The 24008-nt window shown below is 38.1% G+C and overlaps 5 protein-coding genes across 14 annotated transcripts; 3 read left to right on the top strand and 2 right to left on the bottom strand.

Annotated features, from left to right (window-relative positions):
* Positions 1-1107: 1107 nt before the first annotated feature.
* LOC124212361 (beta-catenin-like protein 1) lies at positions 1108-5350 on the top strand. Of its 2 annotated transcripts, XR_011176495.1 has the most exons (10): positions 1108-1393; positions 1694-2073; positions 2147-2478; positions 2630-2853; positions 2941-3123; positions 3210-3357; positions 3444-3610; positions 3791-3974; positions 4084-4475; positions 4556-5350. XR_011176495.1 is itself a non-coding variant. In XM_046612284.2 (9 exons), the coding sequence occupies exons 1-9, from the start codon at positions 1364-1366 to the stop codon at positions 4170-4172; spliced, it is 1737 nt and encodes a 578-aa protein (XP_046468240.1). In that variant the 5' UTR covers positions 1108-1363; the 3' UTR covers positions 4173-4486. The 2 variants fall into 2 exon arrangements, 1 of the variants encoding a protein (XP_046468240.1); XM_046612284.2 differs by lacking the exon at positions 4556-5350 and having other exon boundaries at positions 4084-4486.
* Positions 3839-11877, bottom strand: Asx (Additional sex combs). 4 transcript variants are annotated; one of them, XM_046612274.2, is made up of 10 exons: positions 10708-11877; positions 10054-10310; positions 9461-9668; positions 8620-9377; positions 8215-8508; positions 7249-8067; positions 6845-7084; positions 6339-6761; positions 4610-4761; positions 3839-4283 (listed from the first exon to the last, which is right to left on the bottom strand). In XM_046612274.2, the coding sequence occupies exons 1-8, from the start codon at positions 10970-10972 to the stop codon at positions 6342-6344; spliced, it is 3261 nt and encodes a 1086-aa protein (XP_046468230.1). In that variant the 5' UTR covers positions 10973-11877; the 3' UTR covers positions 3839-4283; positions 4610-4761; positions 6339-6341. The 4 variants fall into 4 exon arrangements, with proteins under 4 accessions (XP_046468230.1, XP_046468231.1, XP_068989988.1 ...); XM_046612275.2 differs by having other exon boundaries at positions 4610-6761; positions 7249-7686; positions 7834-8067; XM_069133887.1 differs by having other exon boundaries at positions 5205-6761; positions 10708-11876.
* A 250-nt stretch (positions 11878-12127) lies between these two features.
* Positions 12128-13823, top strand: SelT (selenoprotein T). Its single transcript, XM_046612290.2, has 4 exons — positions 12128-12406; positions 12537-12666; positions 12902-13097; positions 13188-13823. The coding sequence occupies exons 1-4, from the start codon at positions 12261-12263 to the stop codon at positions 13310-13312; spliced, it is 597 nt and encodes a 198-aa protein (XP_046468246.1). The 5' UTR covers positions 12128-12260; the 3' UTR covers positions 13313-13823.
* Positions 13824-14670: 847 nt separating this feature from the next.
* Positions 14671-18243, top strand: LOC124212362 (mitochondrial transcription termination factor). 4 transcript variants are annotated; one of them, XM_046612286.2, is made up of 6 exons: positions 14675-14829; positions 14941-15321; positions 15555-16330; positions 16412-16508; positions 16612-16765; positions 16880-18243. In XM_046612286.2, the coding sequence occupies exons 3-6, from the start codon at positions 15584-15586 to the stop codon at positions 17259-17261; spliced, it is 1380 nt and encodes a 459-aa protein (XP_046468242.1). In that variant the 5' UTR covers positions 14675-14829; positions 14941-15321; positions 15555-15583; the 3' UTR covers positions 17262-18243. The 4 variants fall into 4 exon arrangements, with proteins under 4 accessions (XP_046468241.1, XP_046468242.1, XP_068989992.1 ...); XM_046612285.2 differs by having other exon boundaries at positions 14671-14829; positions 15211-16330; XM_069133891.1 differs by having other exon boundaries at positions 14676-14829; positions 14941-16330.
* On the bottom strand, positions 18240-23623 carry LOC124212358 (putative ATP-dependent RNA helicase TDRD12). 3 transcript variants are annotated; one of them, XM_046612279.1, is made up of 17 exons: positions 23466-23623; positions 23165-23355; positions 22813-23063; positions 22522-22721; positions 22310-22442; positions 21875-22205; positions 21175-21330; positions 20892-21044; positions 20489-20732; positions 20134-20280; positions 19824-20020; positions 19614-19739; positions 19405-19553; positions 19166-19336; positions 18835-18997; positions 18584-18766; positions 18240-18500 (listed from the first exon to the last, which is right to left on the bottom strand). In XM_046612279.1, exons 1-17 carry the CDS (start codon positions 23467-23469, stop codon positions 18309-18311), a joined length of 2991 nt encoding a protein of 996 aa, XP_046468235.1. In that variant the 5' UTR covers positions 23470-23623; the 3' UTR covers positions 18240-18308. The 3 variants fall into 3 exon arrangements, with proteins under 3 accessions (XP_046468235.1, XP_068989989.1, XP_046468236.1); XM_069133888.1 differs by having other exon boundaries at positions 23165-23352; XM_046612280.2 differs by lacking the exons at positions 23165-23355; positions 23466-23623 and having other exon boundaries at positions 22522-22713; positions 22813-22974.
* Positions 23624-24008: the final 385 nt, after the last annotated feature.

Genomic DNA, 24008 nt, shown 5'->3' with positions numbered 1-24008 from the left:
GCCATATATCTTTATACATAAGCCATTTTATACAAGATGCGCTTACCGGCCAAATACGTCACGAATCAGTTCTAAAATATATGGTTCTAAACCTCTATTTCGTGTCAAAGAGCGGTACTAAACCACGAACACGAAAACACGAGCGTGTAGGCTCGCTCTGGCTTCCCTCTAGTTACGGATTTCTATGTCATAGAGTGAGACCATACAGAGCGGGTGACTTTGGAACGTATATTGAGGGAATCCACTGGTGTTCGGTGGGAACTCCCACGACTATAAGAGAGCTAGTAAAGTGTTAATATAAAGTGAAAGAGATCATGAGCATTCTCAGTTCTGATTTTGATACTTACAGATACGTGAAGATAATTGTTACGTTGTGCTGTCTGGTACAGAAGAAAAGTGTTACTTAATTAAAAAGCATTGATGTATTAACATTTGAAATCTGGTAGAACTCTTCAATATTGAGCTAGATCACGAGACTGGACAGCTTAGAGCCCCCATAAACACGGTCCAACATCAACGTGCTGTACTGTACGCGTAGGTACTCAATGATGCAGTGAGCTATACCATCCTAAGCACTGCTGAGTATTTTATCAACCGTAATAATTAATTTCACAGAAGCAAATGAAGATATCAATATTTGCCATCGTAGCCGTAACAATGATCCTTATTTCGGCTGAGGTAATTAATGTTGAAGCTGGACTGGTGGGTGTTGGACTTTGCTACGCCGGCTGCGCGACGCTCGCCGTCGCATGCTTTAGTGCAGCTGGTGCCATATTCGGCGTCGCAAAAATTGCCCAGATCAATGCATCACCAGCCCTAGGAAAATGCAATTCGGCATTCAGTTCTTGCGAATCTGCCTGTGTTGGAGCATTTGGTTGATCTAGACGTGTCATCTAGATGTATCGTAGTCCGAAGGTCGTTGCTGACCAAATCATGAATGAAAGCTGCAATAAAAACTCGTAAAATATCTCACTGTTGAATGTATTTCACCGTTGTTTGCCGCCTTATCGATATTCACTTTTCACGCTCGATATCATTCACCACTTGCCGTCCTGTTCCGTTCCAAGTTCCATTTGTCCCGTTGTAACCTAACCTGATTCAACCCAATTCAACCTAGCTGATAATAATGTATGCCTATGCATAAGTATGTATGCACATGGTAATACGGAGAGTACCAATATAGACTTATTGTCAGTCAACTGAAGAACATAGTCTTTAATCAACACATCAGGATTTATGTACTAGGGTTATACACAATTACCATGTATGGCTTTATTCTGTTATTGGTTAATTATCACGTTTACTTATTAACATAAAATTAAGTAGCTGTGATTTAAAAATATCGAGACAAACAGTTTTCGATATGGATATCGGTGAACTATTATCATACAAGGTAATTATTCAAGTATTTTTAAAGGTTACCAAAGTTAGGTGATGTTTAGTTTTCAATCTGAACAGTAAAGTTTCTTACGCTTTTGTATTACTTTCGTTACTATACTTAAGCTACTTATTAACGATATTCACACCACAAGTGTGTGTCAGTAACATAACCTGCCAATCTCTGAGACACTGGTGGTTATTGTCGTTAGATAAGGGTGCGCTCACTGCATTACTGTCATTAGCTGATAAACCTGCAAGTTATGATGATTTCTGTTGGAGTAGGTTGGGTTTTATGTAAGGAATTAACTTTTAGCCACCCAATACACCGAAACGACCAGTACATGGAGATGAAGAAGATGAGGATAACTGGGAAAATGCTAAACGATCAAAGCGTGTGATTAAAACGCCATATCATCCTCGTCAGCGACAGATTAATGAGGGTGATCTCACTCCAGCTGTTAGCAAAGAACCTCCTACACCAATCAGAGCTGCACTTCCAGCTCCAGCCAATGATGTTGTCGAACCTCAGTTGACAGAAAAAGAAAAACAAGAGATTATCAAGTATGTAGAGACGGAAGCAGCAGAGGTTGAAGCTTTAGATGAAGCCACGCTAAAGCGAATGATTCTGTTGTTTGAAAAACGAGCTCTTCGGAATCAAGAGATGCGGGTGAAATTTCCAGATCAACCAGAAAAGTGAGTTAGCATTTACCCAATTATTTGTGAAAACAAACTACCAAATGTCATTTTACCATTCTGTCTTTTCTAGGTTCATGGAATCTGAGTTGGAGCTACATGAAACATTGCAAGAACTAAATGTAGTAGCAACAGCCCCAGATCTCTACCCGATAATGGTAGAACTTGGTGCTGTGGCTTCCATGCTAGAGCTTCTGTCTCATGAAAATACAGACATTGCTGTTGGGGTGGCTGATCTGCTGCAAGAGCTTACAGATGTTGATATTTTGCATGAAAGCCAGGAGGGTGCAGATATCCTTATAGATTCGTTGCTGGAACAGCAAGTATGTGCCCTTTTAGTGCAAAATTTAGAAAGGCTTGATGAGAGTGTAAAGGAAGAAAGCGACGGAGTTCACAATACTTTGGGTAATATTCAATAAGACAGCAAGATGATTATTACAATATGGACGTATAAAGTTGATCTAAGTTCAATTAGGACATGAAATTATTAGGGATATTTATTTTTGATCTTAGTTGTCACCTTTACCTAAAGGGTTATTCCTTAATTTTTTTCAAGCCATATTCGAAAATCTGCTCGAGTTCAGACCAGACCTCTGCGTAGATGCAGGTAAACAAGGACTCCTCCAGTGGCTACTACGAAGAATTAAGGTGAAGGCTCCATTTGATGGAAATAAGCTATATGCCAGTGAACTGCTGTCCATACTTGTTCAACAAACACCTGAGAATAGGTTGCTGCTTGGAGATTTGGATGGAATAGATGCTCTTTTACAACAACTCGCTGTAAGGGTTTTGCTGTTTTCTAACTATATTGGAATTAATCTCGATGAAAGAATAACAGATGCAAACCCGTTCACTGTAATCCTTTAGTTCTACAAGCGTCACGATCCTCGAACAGCGGAGGAACAAGAAATGATGGAGAATCTTTTCAATGTTTTGTGCTCCAGTCTAATGGCAACGATAAATCGAGAACGCTTCCTCCGTGGCGAAGGACTCCAGCTCATGAATCTAATGTTACGTGAGAAGAAAATGTCTCGTAATGGATCTCTAAAGGTACCACGTATATTGAGAAATTTATGGAAAGTTGTCACAGCCATTGACGTAGATTTCCGGTTTCTAGACAGGGGTTTATATTACAGGTACTGGACCACGCTATGAATGGGCCAGATGGAAAGGACAATTGCATGAAATTCGTAGATATACTGGGATTAAGAACAATTTTTCCATTGTTCATGAAAACACCAACTAAGAATCGAAAGAAAATACTCACAACGGAAGAGCATGAAGGTAGTTACATCATTTTTATTTACTACTGTTCCCCTCCTGCTGAACTCACCATTCTGTCTTGTTCCCACCACCATGTATTTATTCAGAGCACGTCGTTTCCATTATCGCAAGTATGCTGAGGAATTGTAAAGGAGCACAGAGACAGCGTCTGATAAGCAAATTCACAGAAAACGATTTTGAAAAAGTCGACAGACTGATGGAGCTTCATTTTAAATACCTAGAAAAAGTAGAGGAGGTCGAAAGAGATACAAAGGCAAGTCGTAACTATAACTAGCTATTAGTCACTTTTGTAATAATCTATAAATTAATATCAAAACTGACATTACTTACCGTGATTATACCAATTTTTAATCGCTACAAATTTGTGTATGTGTGGGATTTAATCAGTGGATATTTTCTATTCCTGATATTATTTAAAATTTCTAATTTACAGGATGACGAAGAAGAGGAAGAATCTTACATGAGGAGACTGGACGGAGGATTATTCATTCTCCAGTTAGTAGATTACGTTTTATTGGAAGCCTGTACTGGCTGTCCACCAACAGTGAAACAACGTGTAACGAGAATTCTCGCACAAAGACGAGCATCTCTCAAAACCATAAGGCACATTATGAGAGGTAGAATAGACAGCTCATATTGTGAATTCGCACTCCCAATACCCTTTTCTCTCTTTCTACAATATGAAGGAGACAACATAGAAATCGTTTCTTTTCTTAATTTCTACAGAATATGCGGGTAATCTTGGTGATGCTGGTGACAATGAGTGGAGAGAGGCGGAACAGCAACATATTTTGCAATTGATCGACAAGTTCTGATGTCTACCTGCCTCGCGATTTTCACCCTTTACATTCATCAGAGGATTCTCACACATTACCCAATCGTGTTCACACGTAATTAGAGATGTAGAAAAATCCACTGTACATCGGCTAAAATCGAAAAATTTACAGATTATTGCAATCACGTAGTATTAATCACATTTGCATTTAATTTACATTGTTAATAAGAATGAATTGTCAGTAAACGTGATGCGCTGTTTTTGTAGGTAGTTTTGTTGCGATTCTATCAGTGTAACTCCTACTGACCAGCTTATCTTGCATCTTAATGCCAATAAAATCGAAGTGAGTCATAATATGTCTACATACATAATCTTGCCATATATTATTCTTATAATTTTTACGTCATTTTCTGTTCCCTACAGTTCGTTACTTCATCATTAATCAGGATTAAAGAATGGTATGTATAACATACTTACATTTACAGCTTTGGTAGTTCTGTATTTTTCTCGAATAAGCCACAAAAATTGAAAAGAAGCGTCGCTTCATCAGTTGACAGTCATCCGTACTATGAGTTGTAGTCAACATTTGTTGTAATGCCTTTCTGCTTTGTTCTTCACTGTTGCTGCAACTTATATTTTTTAACATTTTGAATCATTATTTGTGAGAGGATGGATTTGGTTCGATGATGAAAGAATGACAAGGCTTCTATACAATTTAATTATAATTGTCTTCAGAAGGTCTGCAATTTGCTACTGCAAATCTACCGAGTGAAAAAAAAGTCGAAAATTTTCGTTAATCATATCAGACCATTTTTTAAAGTTTTAAACGAATATGATTTTATTTACATTTGAGCGGAGTACACAGTAGGTGCTATGCAATCACAACAATAATATTATCATTGTAAGATGATAAAAAATAAACAATTATGTATTACAATCTAATATGGATGAGTCGCGTCTTGTATTTTCCCTGATACGCTAAAATGTAAAGTCTCGTGCTCTGCAAACCTAATGGCGTAATGAGATAATGAAAATATGATTAAAAAAAAATTAAAAAACATGTTTTATGTACAATGTGAGAATTCGACGTAAAGTCAGTCACGCCTTTTTTGCGCCCCGTCAGTTCCGTCACTTTTCAGGATCAGTCCAGTTCGTTGACTCGATATAACGAACATCCGTCGCAGATTTATCTAACAATAAGCATTGGATCACAGCTAATCTACATGAAAATCTTACCTCTAATGATAATTAATATGTCGCTAATGCTAAATAGGTCACTCGTTAATGACTCGATAAGACATGCCTTAGACGAACGAGTTTCCTAAATACATCGCGTGTGAGGAGACGCGGCAGAATGATTCCAAGGCGTTAAACTGTATCGAAATACATGAGTCAAGCTCATTAAACTCTCTTCTCACTGTATGTTTTACGCTAATCTGTTGCCGCATCTCATCGCATTTTTTTCAATAAGAATGTCCTTTGCAATAACGTGGGTGATGAATTGAAAACTGTGGGAATAAATAAATAGCGATATCACGAACGATTGCGTGTGATGTTAGTGGAAGACAATAACGGTGTCGGACTGCAATGCAATTTTAGCCCTTATTTAACACTGAAAGTAATGGGGACTCAATAAATCACCAGGCCTGGATATGCCTCTGATTGTACGTAGCATTAAAAGTATCGAAATAAAATACACGAGATAACACGGATGATGGCAAGTTGCTTTGATTGTTTACGCTTCACGCGTTATTTTTCTTATTTATACTTTGTTTCATCACTCACCAGCCTTAGAGTGATGGTTATGGGAGGGTTTCACAAAGGAAGGTAGTTTTTTGAATGTCAAGTACATGTCAATTCAATAAACATAACAACGTCCCCACTACGCCCATGTTCATCTACTTGTAAGAATATTGAATGAACGATAACCGGGTGGATAATAAACAGGTACTGGCCGTGGTGAAAAAATTTCCAAAAATCTCATATTAAGGGAAGTTTTTTCAAAACAGTACCACCAAATTCACCAACAAATGAGCTAGCAGCAAAGAAACGATAGTTGAAACCTATTTCCGGCAATCAAAGATATGAAAACTATGTCAAGCCTAACAGCCGCTCAGCCTTCTCATGCTTTGTTATCCAACGCTAGCCCTCTCTAGCTTGATCTATGGGTTTCATCTATCTGGCTACTTGATTTATCATTAACCACCGATCAACGTATGAGGCAGGTGGCGCAAATCCGTTGAGGTCCAATACAGTCATCATGGCAAAAGGCTCCGCATTGACGACATATGACCATGGCACCTCTCATATTGCATTCACATGGTGGTGGAGGATCACCACCCATAATAACACCGGGAGCACCAGGCTCAGCACCACCACCACCTCTCCCATCTGAGGCACCCCTTGCCTTCAGAGTTACAGCTTGATGAGAACCCTCCCCGGCGCTCGCTGGCCTTCCTCTGACCAGATGAAGTCCCACTCCCATTCCAGCTATTTGGGGGGGTAGCGGCGGTGCCGATGAAGCCCGAGGTGCACTGTCACCAACTCCAGTTCTTTGTACCAAGATGTATTGCCCCAGGCCATTTGTTCCATTGGGACCCAGCTGAGCCACTGCCCCACTTTCAGTCACCTGAAACATAATTTATGTAAGTTATTTTAAACAAAAAGATCATAAAGTTCCTACAGAATAACCAAATCACATTTCACATTTACCTCTGCAGGTATGGCTTGCCGTGTGGTAGCAAATACGTGTCTAAGCATCACTGCTTGACCCTTATTCTGCGTATGTTTTACATGCTGCAAGGCTTGCTGAGCCTTCTGGGTTTTGACACTGGTTAGTGTACGTCCTCCAGGCTTGCTAGTGGTGAAAGTTCCATCAGCACGGGCTAGTAAACTTGGGGGTGGTTTCAAATGAGCCTTGAGTTGATCCCTATTCGGCGAGCTTTGAATCACCTGTAGATTGACAAAGGATTTAAACTATTTCAAACAATACTTCTTCCAAGAAATCCCTCTACAGTCCGTGTACTAATACTGAATTCGAGTCAAATTTTGAACCTTTCAGATGAAAAAAAAAAAGAAATCCTAAAGCATTCAACGTTTCAATTAAATCAACCAACCGCCTGGCAAATCTGGTAGCTTCGTTCCAAATTTACGGCACCAGGGGGTTCTTTTGTGGAACTCCTAGACCTTCCCCCGCCTTGTTCCTTATTGCCACTTCGTGAACCTCTCGGGCCACCTTGGCTGGTAGAACGGGCCAATCGCGAAGGAGCAGTAACGACACTTGTAGCATATTGTTGCTGGACAGTAGCAGTTACAATCTGTCGAGGTTGCGCAACAATTGGCGTCTGTTGCTGGACGACGATTGTGCTTTGACCTCGACCTTGATTCGGGGACGGAACACATATAGGGTTGCTCTGCGCCTGATTACGTGGAAGAACGTTGCTAGTTGCAACATTCGTTTGTCCAACAACATTTGCCGACGATATTTGAACAATGGTCTCTTCTTGAGTACTGACCACGCTGAGCTGGGGGGACGGATTGGGCTGGTTTTGAATCTGTATCGGGACAGAGTTTGAGTTTGTTTGTCCTGTGTGAAAATTCGTTTGTACAAATCTGATTGACTGTAATGGAGGAAATGCAATTATCGGTGGGCTATTCGACTGAATGTTGTTCAATAGGCAGCTTGTTACAGGGGTACCAACAGTCAATGTGTCAGCTCTTTCATAGGAAGGGCTTTGGTCAACGGGAATTTGCACAGAGTTCATCACTTCCGCAATACTAGTCTTTGTGTTGTTTTGTTTGGGAATGCTCTCAATTTCGTTGGATGTTGATGAATCATTGCAGTCATCCTGTGTCGTCACAGTTATGTTTGCGGCAACGGAACCATCTAAGGCTGCGGTTACTAGGGGCCAGGGTACTTGGAGCTCCTCATGTGTCTGCAAGTGGGAATTGATTATTAGACTATTATCTCAAAATAAAAATATTTTGAAAATAAATTAGATTCAAAGATCATGATTTTAAAGCATCCTATAAAAGTTGCCTGCAAAAACACATGTTACAGGTTTTAATCATTATCTACTCACACTGGTTACTCCAACATTATTTACTGTGGGATCAACGGTCCAGTTGCATTCGAGCATCCCGGTACTAATCTCTCGTGATTCGAGAACATAATTATTGGCGTCAATGAAAGCATCTTCTTCATTTCCAGTGGTCATCTCGCAAGAGGCCGCATTGACTGGCCCTTGTACAGGTACCACAGGATTGTCGTCCCCTCCTCCTGTACTTGAACCAATTTCTATATCCGCCAAAATAGGATAAATATTTTCTGGGCAACCTGATATCTCTTCATAAGCTTCTATCATTTCACCACGTACCTACGATCGTAAGAATTCATTTCATTGGAATATGTAAATACCAAATATCTGATGATTATTCAACAAATCTATGTAATGCTGATTATCAATATGATTCTTGAATTTTTTCACCTCTAATTCGTGTATGCGTTGTAATGTTTCACTATCTATCTCCATCTCTTCTGGAATCTGTGGTTCACCATCTACAGTTGTAGTTGTAGTTGATTCTTCTACTTCTGGTTGACTATTGATTATAGACTGATTCTCTGATATTGGTTCTGATAGAGGGGCACCATCACAAGATGACAAATTCTCTGTCGTTACATTACTTTCGATTTTACATATCTCGGAATCATGATTATCCGATTGACGGGAAATCTCTTCATCAGGTACATCGGAAACTGGTTCCTCAGATTTGTGTATTTCTTCGTTAATAATTTCAGCAGCTACTCCATTGGCTATTTCTAACATTAACTCTCCTGGAGTTTCAGACACACGAAGTTCCGATGACTTCGTGGTTTCATCATTAGTGACAATGACAGGTGTTTCTTCTATGAATGGATCAGGGTCAGACTTAATTATGACATTGGATGAATTTAGTTTTTGCTGTGTTAGTACTTCTTTGCAACTATTACTCGGCACCATTTCCTTATCATCCTCACATTCTTGCGTTGATTTAAGGGACACTGCTTGACTCTCCGTTGTCAAGCTTGACGCCATTATATGACCTTTAGAAACGTAACTTGCTATCGCCACTTTTTCTTCTGTGACTGCTGCTGAACAAGGTAAAAGATCAGGTGCTGTTTGATCGTGTATAGATTCTGAGCGCAATCGCAAACTTGAACGTGTGACTGCTCCAATCGGCCTTGGTTCCACTGCAGAGTGCGGTCCTGTAACAATACATTACTCATAATGGGAAAAAGCAAAACTGTATAGAAATGTTGTACATACGTTTTCGAGATGTTTGACTTACCGGATCTCAACTTAGGTTCTCGTTTCTCACCCCATATTGGTTCAAAATGCTTAAGCTTCCAAGGATCTAATTTATTCTTATCTCTCTCAGCTTCCATTTTCAGTCTCTGTTGATTTTCGGGGGTGAATTCACCCTCAGCCAGACGTTTTTTCCACTCAAGGCAGGCACGTGCAAAGAACTCATTGTTTAATCCAGACGTTGCAGCATCCTAAAAAAGCAATGATTACGCACAAGAGAAAACATACTACAATAAGTGTTAAGCTAAGAGATTAAATATTATTTGTTTTATAACAGGCTCTTGTATTCAAAGAGTCAAACTCTTGATCATACGAGGCTGAAGCTAGCTGGCAGAATGAGCAACCAAACGTTCTAATGTTCATTCAATTAAGATAGTAAAATCTGAAAATAAAGTTTTGTGAAATACCTTGAACCCCCAATACTTTTATAGAATTATGAAGATTTACCTAAACTGCATTTTTCTATTTCCAAAAAGTTCGAAACATCTGGGTATAAACTCTGGCTGCTAGCTTTAGCTTCATTTTTGTCATAACCAATGATCATTTGAATTTCCAATACGATCATCAATGGCATACCTGTCTATCAACAGCTGGTAAAAGCTGAGCGAGCTTCCTTTGATAAAGAGGAGGAAGTCCCTGGAAGGTGTACCGATTAAGTAAAGCCCTAAGACTGGTGCTGGCCAAAATGCTGGCTGGGGATTCCAAATCTACTAACCCAGCTTCTAACTGAGCAGCAGCTGAAAGCCTTTTCGTCGATCTTCTACGACTAGACTTCAAACTAAAACCAGGTAGACTTGCCAGCACTTCCCTCATTGTAGCTGCTGGTTCCTCGGCTATTATTATGGAAATATGATTACTTTCATTGGTATAGGAATAGTAACAATCCAAAAATAGTCCTGAACGTTAACAGATAGTATAAAATGCATTATAAATACATTTGAATCTTAAAAAAAAAATTATTGCCTTTCTGCATATCCTGCGCAATATGTGTGCCACAATTCTTGATATTACACATTGCTTATCCAAAGAGTCTCAGCAGACCTGTTAGTTACAAGTGGAAAAAAAACCTAAATGATTTTCATAATCAAATATGAAAACCAACATAGAAGCAACAATCCAACAATTTTGAGTCACAGATGACACAACTGAAAATAATCAAGATTTGTATACAGACAATGAAATTCGGAGCTGTTGATAGTTTAAAGAAGTTTTGCAAATTAATAAACTTACTTGTGGGAGTTCGTGGGACATTAGCAACATTCAAGGGAATATCATCCGGAGGAGGTGGCGGAAGAGGCTTCACAACAATCCTTGGAAGAGTGCGAGAGTTGCCAGCAGCTATCGTAGTGTTTTTTCTCCTCCTCTTGGCCTGCTGGCGAAGCGCGTGTTTGATAACTTTTTTACTGTGAACCATACTGGAGTAACCAGAACATCCAGGGCTGCTTTCTCCGCCTCCTTCGCACTTCGTGCCATCCAAATCCATCTCCATTGTCATACAAGTAGTGCCCTACCTCATTGCCACGATAAAACTACACGTGTACACATGGTTGAGTTGACAAGATACCACAAGTTCTTAAATATTAACATAACAATCGTTACATCTTTGATTGGTATATTATGCGAACTCCGACGAATGTCAACTGGGGTATAAAAAATAAAAACAACATTTCTTCAAACCGACTGACCAACCACTTCCTGCTAAATTAGGTTAAAATTTTTGACAATTTTCAGCACAAAATTGTTAATAAACTATTGTCACACGTTGCAAACGCGTTGTAACTATTAAAATAGAGAGTTTTCACTCAGTGAAGCATGAAATATCGAACAGAAAAACTCTGACGACGTTTCACTTCAACCAGCCATATTGTATTTACGTATTTATTCCGTCCAGGCTAGCCAACTGCAGCAAATTCTTTCAAATTCTTATATCTCTTCATACTATATTTTCATTCGCCGATTCACACATATCAATTTACGAAGAGAATCATTACGAATTCAAAATCATTAACATAATGTTCGTCTCGCTTTGAATGTAGCATTTCGAATTAGTTGTGACGCATTAAATTCATCAGCATGAAAGCGAAAAGAAACTATAAAAACCTCCCAGACCATAGAGCTTAAATGGAGCGGTCACGGTGTCTCATGGTCCCAAACGTGTCCCAAACAGATTGAGAAAGAAAGCTTACATCCTGTCCTAACTTGATAGCATACTTCTAATGCGATTGAGAGAGACGGCGATATGTATTTGTCTTAATTTTTTTGCGCAAAGCACAATGTAATCTGGGACCTGAAAGATCAGAGGAAAACATCGGCATGTCCACTCCACGTTTATAAGCTTATATTTCAGTGCTCTGTGCGCACGACCCTCTAGAAACGTATTACTCACAATTATATGGATATGTATCATATCTTTCCTTCATCTCTTGTGTATATTGAACGTATGATTGAACGCACGGACTTATAATGATAGACTGCACGACTGTGCACCGAGCTGAGGCCGTGATTAGAAAGAGAGAGTACAGCTGGAGCCAGACCTCTCTACTAAGATTCTGCATGCCTAGAATCCGTAGGGCTTGCGCGATCGCAGCGCTGGCTGATAGCGAAATAAACAGGGAGCGTTTGAGTAACGAAAGATTTCACTATCTAATCCTCCGTGACCGTGAGTCGACTGCACTCTCTGAGTTGACTATTGTCGTCCGTTGCCGAAATTTGCAAAACTGTCGCGTGAGCTCGTGAGAGGTTAACTTTATTGATTGTTGATTTACTTAGAAGTTAGCTTTATTATGTACGGTCTAAAGTTAGGTTTGTCGTGTCTGATAATAATCTGTGCCTTGAGTACACATGCAGGTGCAAACAGCGATGGCGATGGCGACATCCCGCTGTCCAGGATTCGGGGCAGCGCCGGACCAACGCTAAAATTTTTCTACTGGCAAGTCAAGTTCTTTTTGTGGAATGGTGAAATATTTTATCTGCTACCTTAATTGACAATGCATTCATGACGTAGATATGGTCTGAATTACAATGACGAACTGTTATTAGTTTTGTTACAATTCTTTCAGTTACTCATGTGGCTACAGAAAGGTGTTTGACGACTATGTCAATATTCTGCAACAGAAATATCCTGGGCTAAATATCGATGGAGAGAATTTCAATCCAGCTGGTTACAAGCTATTTTTGGCAAAATTTTTGGTTAGTCTAAAAGATCTGCTTCAATTTAAAGTAAAAGGCTCTCCCAAACAATGAAACCAGCATATCGAAATCATAAAAATCAGATTTTCTTTACAAACTTTCAATATGGAGATGATTAGTTTTTTCATCACTATGTAGTTGTAATATCGATCCTTCAACTTTACTATATAAATAATATATTTAATTTTTAGAGCGTTGAATCATTATTCCTAGTATTGATTAATTCTTTTTGCAGGGCATGTCTAAAATCCTGGTGATCATCATAATATTATGCGGCATAAACGTATTTGCCCCGTTAGGCATTCGTCAGCCATCTTGGTGGCAATGGTGCACTGATAATCGTCTCTATGCCTGCATGATGCTCTTCTTTCTCTGCAATGCAATTGAAGGACAGTTAATTGCATCTGGGGCTTTCGAGATCCTACTCAATGGTTACTAAACCCTTGCAAAATCAATCACCAGCATAAGCAAGCAGAACGAAATAACTCTTGAACCATTTCTATCACACTTTCATCTTACAGATGTTCCTGTATGGTCTAAGCTAGAAACTGGACGAATACCGCAGCCTCCAGAACTCTTTCAGATCATAGACAGTCACATGCAATTTGGAACAATGGATGTTGAACATGACGGGTTCGGTAAATAATGATAAGCCTGATAACCACTATTGTCAAAGAAAAACTAAAAATGTTTTTTATAATTACGTATCTAGATAATAATGGAAAGTACAACGTGTGCCGTTTGCTTTACCACATGTTATACTACTTTGCAGAAGCGATAGTGGAATATGTATGATTTATCTTTAAATGATTTTAATATCGTTGTGCGAATTGAAGTTCACTTTGCATTTACTGTTGTTCCGGAACAGTAATTCCTATTGAATCTAAAGACAGTTTATCGGTATGTCATTGACGGAATTTTTGATGTCTCGAGTGTATCAGGGCAGCCTTTTTTGGTTTAAAGATGATTTACCAGAGGTTTCAGGTGGTAGATGACTGTATTATATTTGTACTACAAGACAAATGAATTTGTAATTGTCATGTTGTAAATCTTGAGTAATTCATTTATGGTCTTTAGGTGGATAAGATTCCATGTACATATACGTATGTTCGTTAACGAACACTTGTCAAATGTTGTATTATATTTCTTATCAACTACGTGTTTGTTACCTTTTATTTATCGGCAAGGTGATAAGCTTGGAAGAATAGCACGCCAACTTATTGTCAGTACTGCAACAGTGCTTACAGTAGAAAATTAATCCTAAGACCCTCACATAGATGCCCCTAACCCAACATTCTTACGGCCTACTAAAATCAATTTTCTTACTTTGCCGAATCGCATTTTTTACAGTGAAAAATTCGTATTAGGTTTTTCTCGCATATACTATTCTATTCTTCAGTCTTTCAGCTTTCGAATGAAAAAACCCTTTTACGCCAAACAGTTCGTTAGTAGTGTTGATTAGAAGTTTATGGTTACGCATAACCCCTGGGTAGCTTATTTGTTTCATAAGGATGGAAATAATTTTCGCAGACATTTAGTTCAGGTACGTACTCCCATATTACACGTTTTCTTAACATTCATTTGATTGTGACTTCCCAACCAAAAATTTCTCCATCTTCGGCATGGTATCAAAAGTTTCATATTCTTACAAAAAAAAATTATGGTGAAAATTTTATGAAAATCGCGATTTTACTGTTAAAAAAAAAATAGTTGCCTTCAAAATCGGCAAAAAATATTTCCTTCCACATGTCATCGCGAAGATTTTCAGTATCAATGATTTTTTTGTACGACTGACGGATGTCGATATAAATTTGTGCGAAAATCAGACTGCTCTTTAACCAGTAGTTAATAAAATCTCAAATAGTTCAGGGGTTACTTTGTAACTCCCGAAATTTTACACTAACGTTCAAGCAAAATCTGAGATTGTGAGGATTGGCGACAGGTCAAGTTAGTATGAAAAGCCCCATATGCAGGAAAAAGACATACCGGAAGTACCCTTCTCTCTTTCAAACGCTGTGATGGTGGGAGACAAGGGAACAGTGGAAGTGTAATAACCATAGATGCAGAGATGTAAGCACATGATACGGTCATATCTTCGCTGCCGCCTCGATCGTCAACACAAATATCGTCATGCAAAGAGAGGAGTACTCTCGGCATATTTCGGTAAGAACGCTCAATCCATCTATGCAACGGTCTTCTACACAGATCTGGCCACTCCTGTCCCTTAATCGTAGAACGCCATATTGAAAACGCTGCAACATTTGTCTTTTTTAGTGCGCTGCAATCTTGGAGGCCGGTGTATAGCAAAGAGCTGCAATCTCGAAGGCGGGGGTGTGCAGGGTGTGCAACAAAGAGGAATATATAAAGGCCTCCCCCTCACTAGTATCGTCTGCCACATTTTTAGGTCACGTTTTTCGAGACGAAGTGCTCAGACCTGTGTAGAAGACTACGATCTATGCTTATATTATAAGTCTATGTTTACGATATCGCAACACCAACATGGTGAACTGACGTACCGACATCAATGTCTTTATTCTTACCCAGATAGCGCTTCAGCCACTACAAAACTTGGAGGCCCTTTAAAGCTCTTGCTGTAGATCATGGTGGAAGGAATAAAGGCTGCTGGCACTAATCTGCTGTGGGTCGTATGAATTGGTATGTGGTAGAGTTCCTGTAAAATATGTAAAACCCTAACCAAAGTGGCCCAGAAGTGCTTCACTCTCGCAATTAGTGAAGATTCGGCTGCGTGTTTGTAATTTAAAGAATCATCATTCATTATAAGTCTTACTGGGTCGTAAGGATAACAGCGAGGGTCTAACCAAATGCAACCAATAAATAAACCCTGCGATCTGAATTTAAAAGTAACTACCTCTCCAATTCCTCTAAAGTGGAGAAGTGTTCGTGACCTAAAGTCGAAATGATGGAAGTAATACTATTTCTTGCACGTGGTCAGTACTGGCCTGAAAAATACGGTCGACTTATGCAGGAGTGTCGACAATATTGGATACTGCAGGTGATTCCGTACTACCAGATCATCGGGCGTTCACCAAAACTATCATGTATTCTGCCTACAACAACACAACTAATACCGCAACAGTTGTCATGGTGGAATTCCTTCAGGAGACCTCGTCTTAGGTATCACGATCTTGTCGCTGTGAACATTCCATTGACAGTTGAAGCTAAGAGCCACCATAAAATCGTCAACACCTCTTGCGAAGTTGAGAATACTACTTTGGCTTTAAATGATAGCGACACCCACATTTTTGATTTTAAATGCAGAACAGCTAACGAGATCCGAGCCTCAAGCTGCCTCCAGAAACTACTCTGCATTGATATTGAAAAGGCTGATATTTGGGTCAAAGCTAATAGAAGTTTTAGTCTCATCAATCCAGCTGATATATCGCTTAATTATAAAGCATGCCTGGACGCTGACATATCTGAGGCAACTATCAGAGAAAATGCATGGTTACTGTCTTATCCACACAATATATTCAAGACAAAGATGAAGCTGATTAAGAACATGTTTTTTACTAACTTTCAAAATGGTATTCCACTCTTTCGCTTAGGCATATTCCGTTTGCTGGCACTTTCGAAACAGCTCATATACGATGTCAAATGGTATGGTGGAAGTAACAGAATACAGTATCTAGCTGAACAACTTCAGGTAATTTCTGTTTACTTATGCCTGTCAACACAAATATATGTTGTCGTGATGTATCTCTAATTAGATATTATATAATTCCAGTGTTCCATGTTTGAGGTGTGCCAACTTATAGTCAAGTACCAATTTATGCAGAATCATCCGTTCGATAAGCTCCGCGATACCTTGAAAATACTGCTACGTATGATCCATTCTGCATATCAATCTCATTGAGTTCTGTGATCGATTTAAACTGCCGATCAAGGTTGTCAATATTAACATCTCGATGTTGTAAAAATTTACAGACTACAGGATAGAACGGGAAGCTATTATGAACGACTGTTGGGCATTTAGACAGAATCCTGAAACCATTATTGACAGATTGGAGAGAATTAGAGAAGCTGGAATTTTTCCTGTCAAACCTTGGATGGTTCGTTGTATAGAACCTGTTATTGCCAGGTATATTTCATCACATATTCATTACTGCTTTCTTGCATTACTATAAAAACTTTTTTGACAAAACAAAGATGTGAACATATTTATATAGACTTAATATATCATTCTCCTTTCCAGGAGGATCAATAAAGAGTCTCATCGACGTGCAATACTAGGAGAAAATGGGACAATAATTTATTATCTTTCAGAAAGATTTCAATGTGATGAAAATAAAGTAGCTGTTATTCTCTCTAAGTTACCACAAATCAAGCATGTAAGTGGGCCCAAAACAAAGAAAGTTGTCGATTTTCTGATAGAAAACGAATATACCATAGAGCATGTGATACGGGTGCCACGAATTCTTTTTCATGGAGTAGAAAAAGCACAGAAACGACTGAATGAACTACTCGAATATGGACACAAGCCCAAAAGTCTCATAGTATTCTGTAAAACAGAAAAAGAATATAATGAATATTTGGAAAGAATTAAAAAGAAATGGCTGAAAAATGAGAAGAAGTGAATTATTGACCGGCTATTTATTCATTATTTATTTTCATAAACGAAAGAGTTAAAAGTTATTGCACGTCATCTTCATTTGACACAAAACGCAATATGTGAAGGCCTATACTTGAAGAAACTACTCCGCCATCTCACCATTTCTTATTTGTGTTGGAGTTGATGAATTAGTGCTACTCCTGAACGGTCAATATTAAAATTCACCAAAATATGTATATATATAAATAAATTTACAGAGAAGCTTTCTTGACACTGATCCTTCACACCAATGATGCAAGCAAACACGCAATAGTAAAAGCAAGGCATGAGGTCATGTCTATTGGTCAGAGAAACCTGATTCAAGGGATCATTGTTGTACGTGAAGTTGTTCATGAGTTTATTATCTCAAGAGTCGATAGCGGTATGGTAGTAACTATTAGCTCATTCACCCCAGCTTGGGTGACATCTAATCGACAAACTTTTGTTGTGTTTCAAGGGGGTGCTCTAGTCGATTTTCACGTTGTCTATATCGCCAAATATCAAAATCCAGGTATCTCAAATGCAAAAAAGGGCCCAACAGCCCCATTTTGTACGCAATTATGAACAAAAACGCTCAAATAGATTTTCATTTGACGCAGAAATAAAGAAATGACATGAATTATACGAAAATACAATTGCAATTTCGTAGAAACCATGCCATTTCTTTGTTGCTGCGTCAAATGAAATTTATTGGAGTGTTCTTGTTCAGAATTGCACATAGAATGGGGCTGTTAGGCTCTTTCTCGTGTTTGAGATACGTGGATTCCGATATTTGGAGATATATACATCAAGGTCAAAATCGATCAGAGCACCTCTTTGAAGAAATAATTAGAATGCACATGATACATCATAGAAAATACATGCCTGTACCATTGTTTTACTGTAAGGTATTTATTTTATCACGAATGATGAGTGATGGGTTTGAAGTTGCATTTGGTAACTTGGAATAAATACTACATACCTATCATGTATATACTCATTTATTTCTTACCCATGGAGCAAGATTGTTCAAATTACTAACTAAATTATATTATTAATTGCTTACTTCGCTAGTTCTACAAAGGGCGAGTAGATTCTTGATGTGCTCTTCATTCTTCATGGCGCACTTATTGCTAATCAATGTGTTTTTCAATGATGCATCAATTAAATCTGGATAACCATTGGCCAATTTATCCCTAACTTCTAAGGGATCGATCCATAGGATATGACTTAGGTGAAGCAATACCTGAAACGTTGAATAATTAACACACAATGATACTCAATCTTAACTGTGAGACATTGCTAAACAATTGCACAAGACTGACGGACCTTTCCAAAAACGGATGATGTCGAATGGGTCACCGTTTCATGTAGCCAAGTATAAGCCATTCGATCAGCGCATGGACTCCAAGTAGGCTCCTCATCGAATGGAATAATGCCTGTCAGATAGATGTCTACAAAATGAGATGGCCATTCCGCAAGTTCGTCTGGAACTTCGAGTAGCTGAGAGATCTGAAGCAAATAATTTTAATTCTGCAAGCTTGGCGGCAAGTGATTACCGTAAAATAACATACGCTTACTTTAACAAAAGATATGTCTCCATCATCTATGCAACGCACTTCCACATCTTGGATGTTGGATGATTCTTTGTCTACCAGCGACAAAACCTTCACTCTTTTGTAATTTCCTGGAGCCTCTTCCACAGCACAAATGTGACCAACACTCACCGTTCTAGCTGATCTCCTGCAAACGAAACAGACAACATTTTTATGAACATTAGCTACATGGAATTGGAAAGACTTTAATTCACTGCCAATTGTGAAGGATAAAGTTTTTCATGTAGGGGATTTTAGTATATGAATAGCTACAATGTAACACAGATTGTTCTCAACACCAGAGTTGGTTTCTCACCTTCTAGTTGGATCTGCATAATGATTCTGTAACTCAACTGAAAGTTTAGCAAGTTCCTCAAATGAAAATGTTACTTTTTCATTTGTGTTTGCCCTTGTGTATTCTACTACCCTGGCTGAATAGTGATTGGCACTATGGATAGATGTGATAACGAATTTTACATAATCGCCACTGAAAAACAAATAACAATGATTACATGTAACTATCTTAAGTGTACCTATACATGTTCAAAAACTCACGTTTTTATCTGTGTGGATGGTTGATCAATCTCAGGGATAATACAATGTCTACTTGTGCAGGCATCCCTGTAAGGGCAGCACCCAAAGGCTTTCAGATTTTCACATAATTGTCGATCAGTCTTAGCCATTTCCGTTGATATAAATATTTTCTGTGGATTAAAAATATACATTCAGCATCGTGAGAGAAAAACAGTATATGAGAATTTTACCTCGAAATAAGCTTTCATTTCTGGTCTTATTTTAGTTTTTAGCCTTCTCATAATAGTAATAATTCCGTATAACTGGGTGTCATTGCTTTCATCAGCAATCATAATGAACCTGGGCTTTGGTCGGTCCTGCAAACACGAAAAAACTTTTGAACAATATAGGAACAAGGTGAAATTGATCCAGCTTTATCTCACGACAAGATAAGATCTCACCTTTCCACGCGTTTGCGGAGAAAAATTATTAGCCAGTGTTGAAAACCTGTAGAAGAACTGAGTCTTCGTGTTTGAGGCAAGCGAATAGTGGATCAGTAATTCTGCATCCCTGATATTCAAGTCTGAGAGCACCTGGTCTGTGCAAACGAGCACAGAATACATACCTGATACTTTCACCATCCAGGACTCTCTGATGCCTATGCTAACAAATAGGTCGTGTTTATATTTCACATGATTTGTTAATTATTGCGAACAGGTATATTTGGTATTACATTCCAATACTTTGGGATTTAAAGTAGCAATATCATACCTCGTATATCAGTGAAAATCATCTCATCATGAGCGATAAGGGTATCTATAGAAGCTGATTTAAGAAATTCTGAGAGTTCCCTCGCTTCATGCGGAGTTGTGCATACTATTACTGTCTTGAGCATCGACCATTGCGATCCAAGTAACTCTATTATACGGGGAAAGATGTGATGTTAATAAATACAGTTGACAAATCCCTAAGCACATTTAAGCATCTAATGACGAGTGGGATTCAATAAAAATACAGTAGCATAACAATCTGGGCTTGCAAAAGGGGAAAAAATGACTAAATTATAATTTGTCAAACATTTAAACACATATGGCATCAACATGTTGTACTCATTTTGAACTCTTACCAACCACTTTCGCAGCCTTTTCTTGTTTGGGATTGATATAGAGCTTTGTTTTAAAAGATGCATACACCACTGCTTCCATATATGATCCAATACAGACATATGGGTCTTTGATGAATGCATCAACAAAGTTCCTCATCAAAGGTGTCCAGTGCTGTGCAATTGTTATCAATTGCAGTGGCATTGAGCCAGGTAACTTGCAATGTCCATGTTGGACTTCCTTTATAACTCTGAATATTTCTCCTAACTGATGAGCAGAAATGCAACCACCAGTATGAAACAGAAAATACATCATTTTCCATTTTACGGTGTTAGTGTAATTCATATAGCAATAAGACATGTTGACATACGTAAACTGGTCGTTTGCTGAAATTGATGCATGCAAGGTTGTTGATACATCTCTTACCGATTTGCGATACTTATCAAGTATCACGTCTGCTCCATCGAAGATCATGTGAAATAGTCGGTTCAAGTTTAACAGCTTCCTATTGTTCTTGATCAATCTCTTCAGGCACGGAGGTGTAGAAATGAGAATTTCACAACCATTGTATAGTTTCATCTGGTAAAAAGTTTGAGATTTTATTTCTGTAGCATCTTATAATTTTTTTAGTGACTTAGTTATATTAGTTATCGCATATGGATGTGGGAAAAAACTCATAAAGGTATCGGTAAGAACAGATATGAATTACCATAAGGTTTTTTTCTGGCATCCCATTAAAAGCCGTTAAAATTCGTATTTTGGGATACTCCTTTAATATTTGCTTACATTTCTCGTGGACATGAAAAACATCAGTGGAAGATACACATAGTATTATTACCAGTGGCCCATTGACTCCAGATGAGAACTATAACATGAATCACAAAAATAAAATCAGGCTTTAGTTTATTCAAATTTGGGTACAGCCAACACTAATACGATTATTTACTATTATTAAAGTATTGGTATGTATATAAGTTGAACCCCATTTGACCACTTAAGTTCAGGGATTATTTTTGATAAACCGAATAGAAGTTGAATTTTATGAGAAATTGATCTATCATTACAGGTGTATTTTCTGTTTATTGCATTTTTTTTCATACAGTGCATCAATAAGATTTCAGCTCTTTAGTGTGTTATATAAACACCTTACTTTTAATTTGTTTATACTTAAAATTGATGCTATTCGAAAAAATTGAAGTTTGAGATTTCAATATTTACCATTTCATTGGTCAAATCTCGCAACAATTGGTCGATAATAAAGTTTTTCTAGTTGATTAAGGGGATTTCTAAAAAAACCCAAGTATAAGTCGACCCCTTGTATAAGTCACGTACGGATTTTGAGAGGGAAATCGGCTAACAATATTATTATACGCTATTCGGATTAATAAGGTATTGATTTGCAGTAATACCTTTGGGTATATTTCGTTGGCAGCAACCAAGCTGGTTATTGGTATAAGATACGATAATGTTTTTCCAGATCTCGGAGAATTAACTGCTACCACATTCAAGCCTTTGCATATTGCAGGCCAGACATATCCTTGGAGGCGCATTGGCCTCACAAGTGTCATTGAGCGCAGTGTCTTATGTATTTTCTCAGGGAATCCAGCTTCAGCCACTGAGTTAAGTTGCTCACACAGAAGTTTGCTGCATACTAATATTTCATGACTGGAATTGACACAGGAATTGCCTTTTGGTGATCCATTGAATGCATGTGCATAAACAGCATTATTTTTGTTACGTCTGAAACGAAATCTTTCTGACTAATCTTAAAAATTGTTATTTACCTAACTAATATTTAGAACTGCAATTTTGGAAGAAAGACAAATAAGAAAAATTATACCCACCCTTTATTATAGTCAGTTGTATCTAAATTTTTTCTACTCAATTCCAATGTAGTTTCTTTGGTTGTTTTTATTGGAGAGTTCTCAACTGATACTCTACTAGATATATCGGTGTTTTCAATTATCTCGATCAAACCTATGTCATTATTGTCATTAGTTCAGCTATTGAAAGAATTGTTGCTGCAACCATTATTATTATTTACAGAACTACTTACTGGAATTTATAGCTGTTGCAAATTGATTGTAAATCAGTGCTTCGCTGAGAACAATGATCTCATTATCTACGATCAAATACAGCTCACCAAATTTATTTCCAGACTTATCAAAGGAGAGATAATCAAAGTATGTCTGAGTAGATGCACTCAAGATTTCTTTAGTAAATCGTATAGCACTGTTGCTCCAAAATTCTGAAATACTTTGCATCAATGTATAAGAAACACATGTCATGGATTGCTGCGTCAAACTCCAAACAATACATACAACTTTGAACAAATAAGAAGACATACCAGGCACTTTCATCTCCCGTAGTGATTGGCAATATATCGTGGATGCCAATGGATGATGTTAAAAAATCATCAGATATGGAAAAAGGCGGTAAGATTTTTAAATCTTCCATCCAGAATTCCAATGCTATACCATGATCAGGCAAGAATACTCTATATTTTGTATTGATGGTATTGAACAATCCAACAATTCCCCTACAACACCATCCTGGTAATTCAGCGTTGAAACTGCTCCTGTTGTCAATGATCACCATCTGTAGAAAAATTCCACGATGAAAAAAATTGTCCTTTTTAGGTTTCAAAGCAAATTTTTACACACAATAAAATAGTGAGCAAATAACAGTGTAATGCTTACATCTCCAATTTGGGGGTGCAAGTGGTCTCCATACTTCTGTAAATTGGTTTTGGCTATCCTGTGTAATTCTCCCTCTAGCCGAACAATCTCTGTGGCATAATTTTCTGTTCGACGAATCCTTATGTGAAAGGGATCGATGACATTCGTCACTTTAACCGATTCAGCAGTATTCGGAATGTAGATACTATCTTCTGAAAGTTAAAATCGAATTATCCATTGAAGAATTGTCAATCACCTGTGCAAATTATGAACATTGTACGTGCAAAAATATATCTTGAACACAGTTTAGCGATTGACTTACCCATGTCGAAGATTTAATTAGAAGAAAAAAATTATTTTGAAACATTAGATTTGTGTCATCACAACACAGTTTTCTTATGTTTTTATTCTATTTTGTTGTTCTATCACATTTATCTATCCGAAATTTTCCAACGAGTGGCCGACACATTCGCTGACCACGAGTGCCGCTGACTGAGCGTTGTCGGAAGAATGTATAGACGGTTCACTTCTGGGGGCCTGCTTCTGATTCGGCTTTCACGGTTCCAGCCAATGAGAGGCGAGATTGGACAAGAAATTATTTTTTTCCCATTGAATCTCGTTTCTCATTGGCTGTAATTTGAACCAAGCCGCCTCTCGTCGTTTTCACATGTGGAAAGCATAGAGATATTATACGTAGCGTAGGCAAGGTATAGGAATAAAGTATAAGTGGAAAGGTTAGACGGACAGAAACAGAATATTGCTGCATATGCTGAATTTTGCTTATGCGGAATCTTTTGTTGGTCATTGGTTGGTACTTATTAGTGCTTGTCCAACCTTTAATTGTCCGCCGATTATCTGTAAAATT

The sequence above is a fragment of the Neodiprion pinetum genome, chromosome 2 (assembly GCF_021155775.2).
Source record: "Neodiprion pinetum isolate iyNeoPine1 chromosome 2, iyNeoPine1.2, whole genome shotgun sequence".
Lineage (NCBI taxonomy): Eukaryota > Metazoa > Arthropoda > Insecta > Hymenoptera > Diprionidae > Neodiprion > Neodiprion pinetum.
This window is presented reverse-complemented; position numbering and strand designations above follow the sequence as displayed.

Coding starts and splice junctions, on each gene's coding strand:
- SelT (XM_046612290.2), top strand. CDS start 12,261: ATGTACGGTCTAAAGTTAGGTTTGTCGTGTCTGATAATAATCTGTGCC. Junction 12,407..12,536: donor ACGCTAAAATTTTTCTACTG/GCAAGTCAAGTT, acceptor CAATTCTTTCAG/TTACTCATGTGGCTACAGAA. Junction 12,667..12,901: donor TATTTTTGGCAAAATTTTTG/GTTAGTCTAAAA, acceptor TTCTTTTTGCAG/GGCATGTCTAAAATCCTGGT.
- LOC124212361 (XM_046612284.2), top strand. CDS start 1,364: ATGGATATCGGTGAACTATTATCATACAAG. Junction 2,479..2,629: donor CGGAGTTCACAATACTTTGG/GTAATATTCAAT, acceptor ATTTTTTTCAAG/CCATATTCGAAAATCTGCTC. Junction 3,358..3,443: donor CACAACGGAAGAGCATGAAG/GTAGTTACATCA, acceptor GTATTTATTCAG/AGCACGTCGTTTCCATTATC.
- Asx (XM_046612274.2), bottom strand. CDS start 10,972: ATGACAATGGAGATGGATTTGGATGGCACGAAGTGCGAAGGAGGCGGA. Junction 8,509..8,619: donor AACGCATACACGAATTAGAG/GTGAAAAAATTC, acceptor TTACGATCGTAG/GTACGTGGTGAAATGATAGA. Junction 7,085..7,248: donor GCTACCAGATTTGCCAGGCG/GTTGGTTGATTT, acceptor GTCAATCTACAG/GTGATTCAAAGCTCGCCGAA.
- LOC124212358 (XM_046612279.1), bottom strand. Junction 23,064..23,164: donor TGCACCCCCAAATTGGAGAT/GTAAGCATTACA, acceptor ATTTTTCTACAG/ATGGTGATCATTGACAACAG. Junction 20,021..20,133: donor GATTTTCACTGATATACGAG/GTATGATATTGC, acceptor TTGTTAGCATAG/GCATCAGAGAGTCCTGGATG.
- LOC124212362 (XM_046612285.2), top strand. CDS start 15,584: ATGATGGAAGTAATACTATTTCTTGCACGTGGTCAGTACTGGCCTGAA. Junction 16,331..16,411: donor ATCTAGCTGAACAACTTCAG/GTAATTTCTGTT, acceptor ATATAATTCCAG/TGTTCCATGTTTGAGGTGTG. Junction 16,766..16,879: donor ATAGAACCTGTTATTGCCAG/GTATATTTCATC, acceptor TCTCCTTTCCAG/GAGGATCAATAAAGAGTCTC.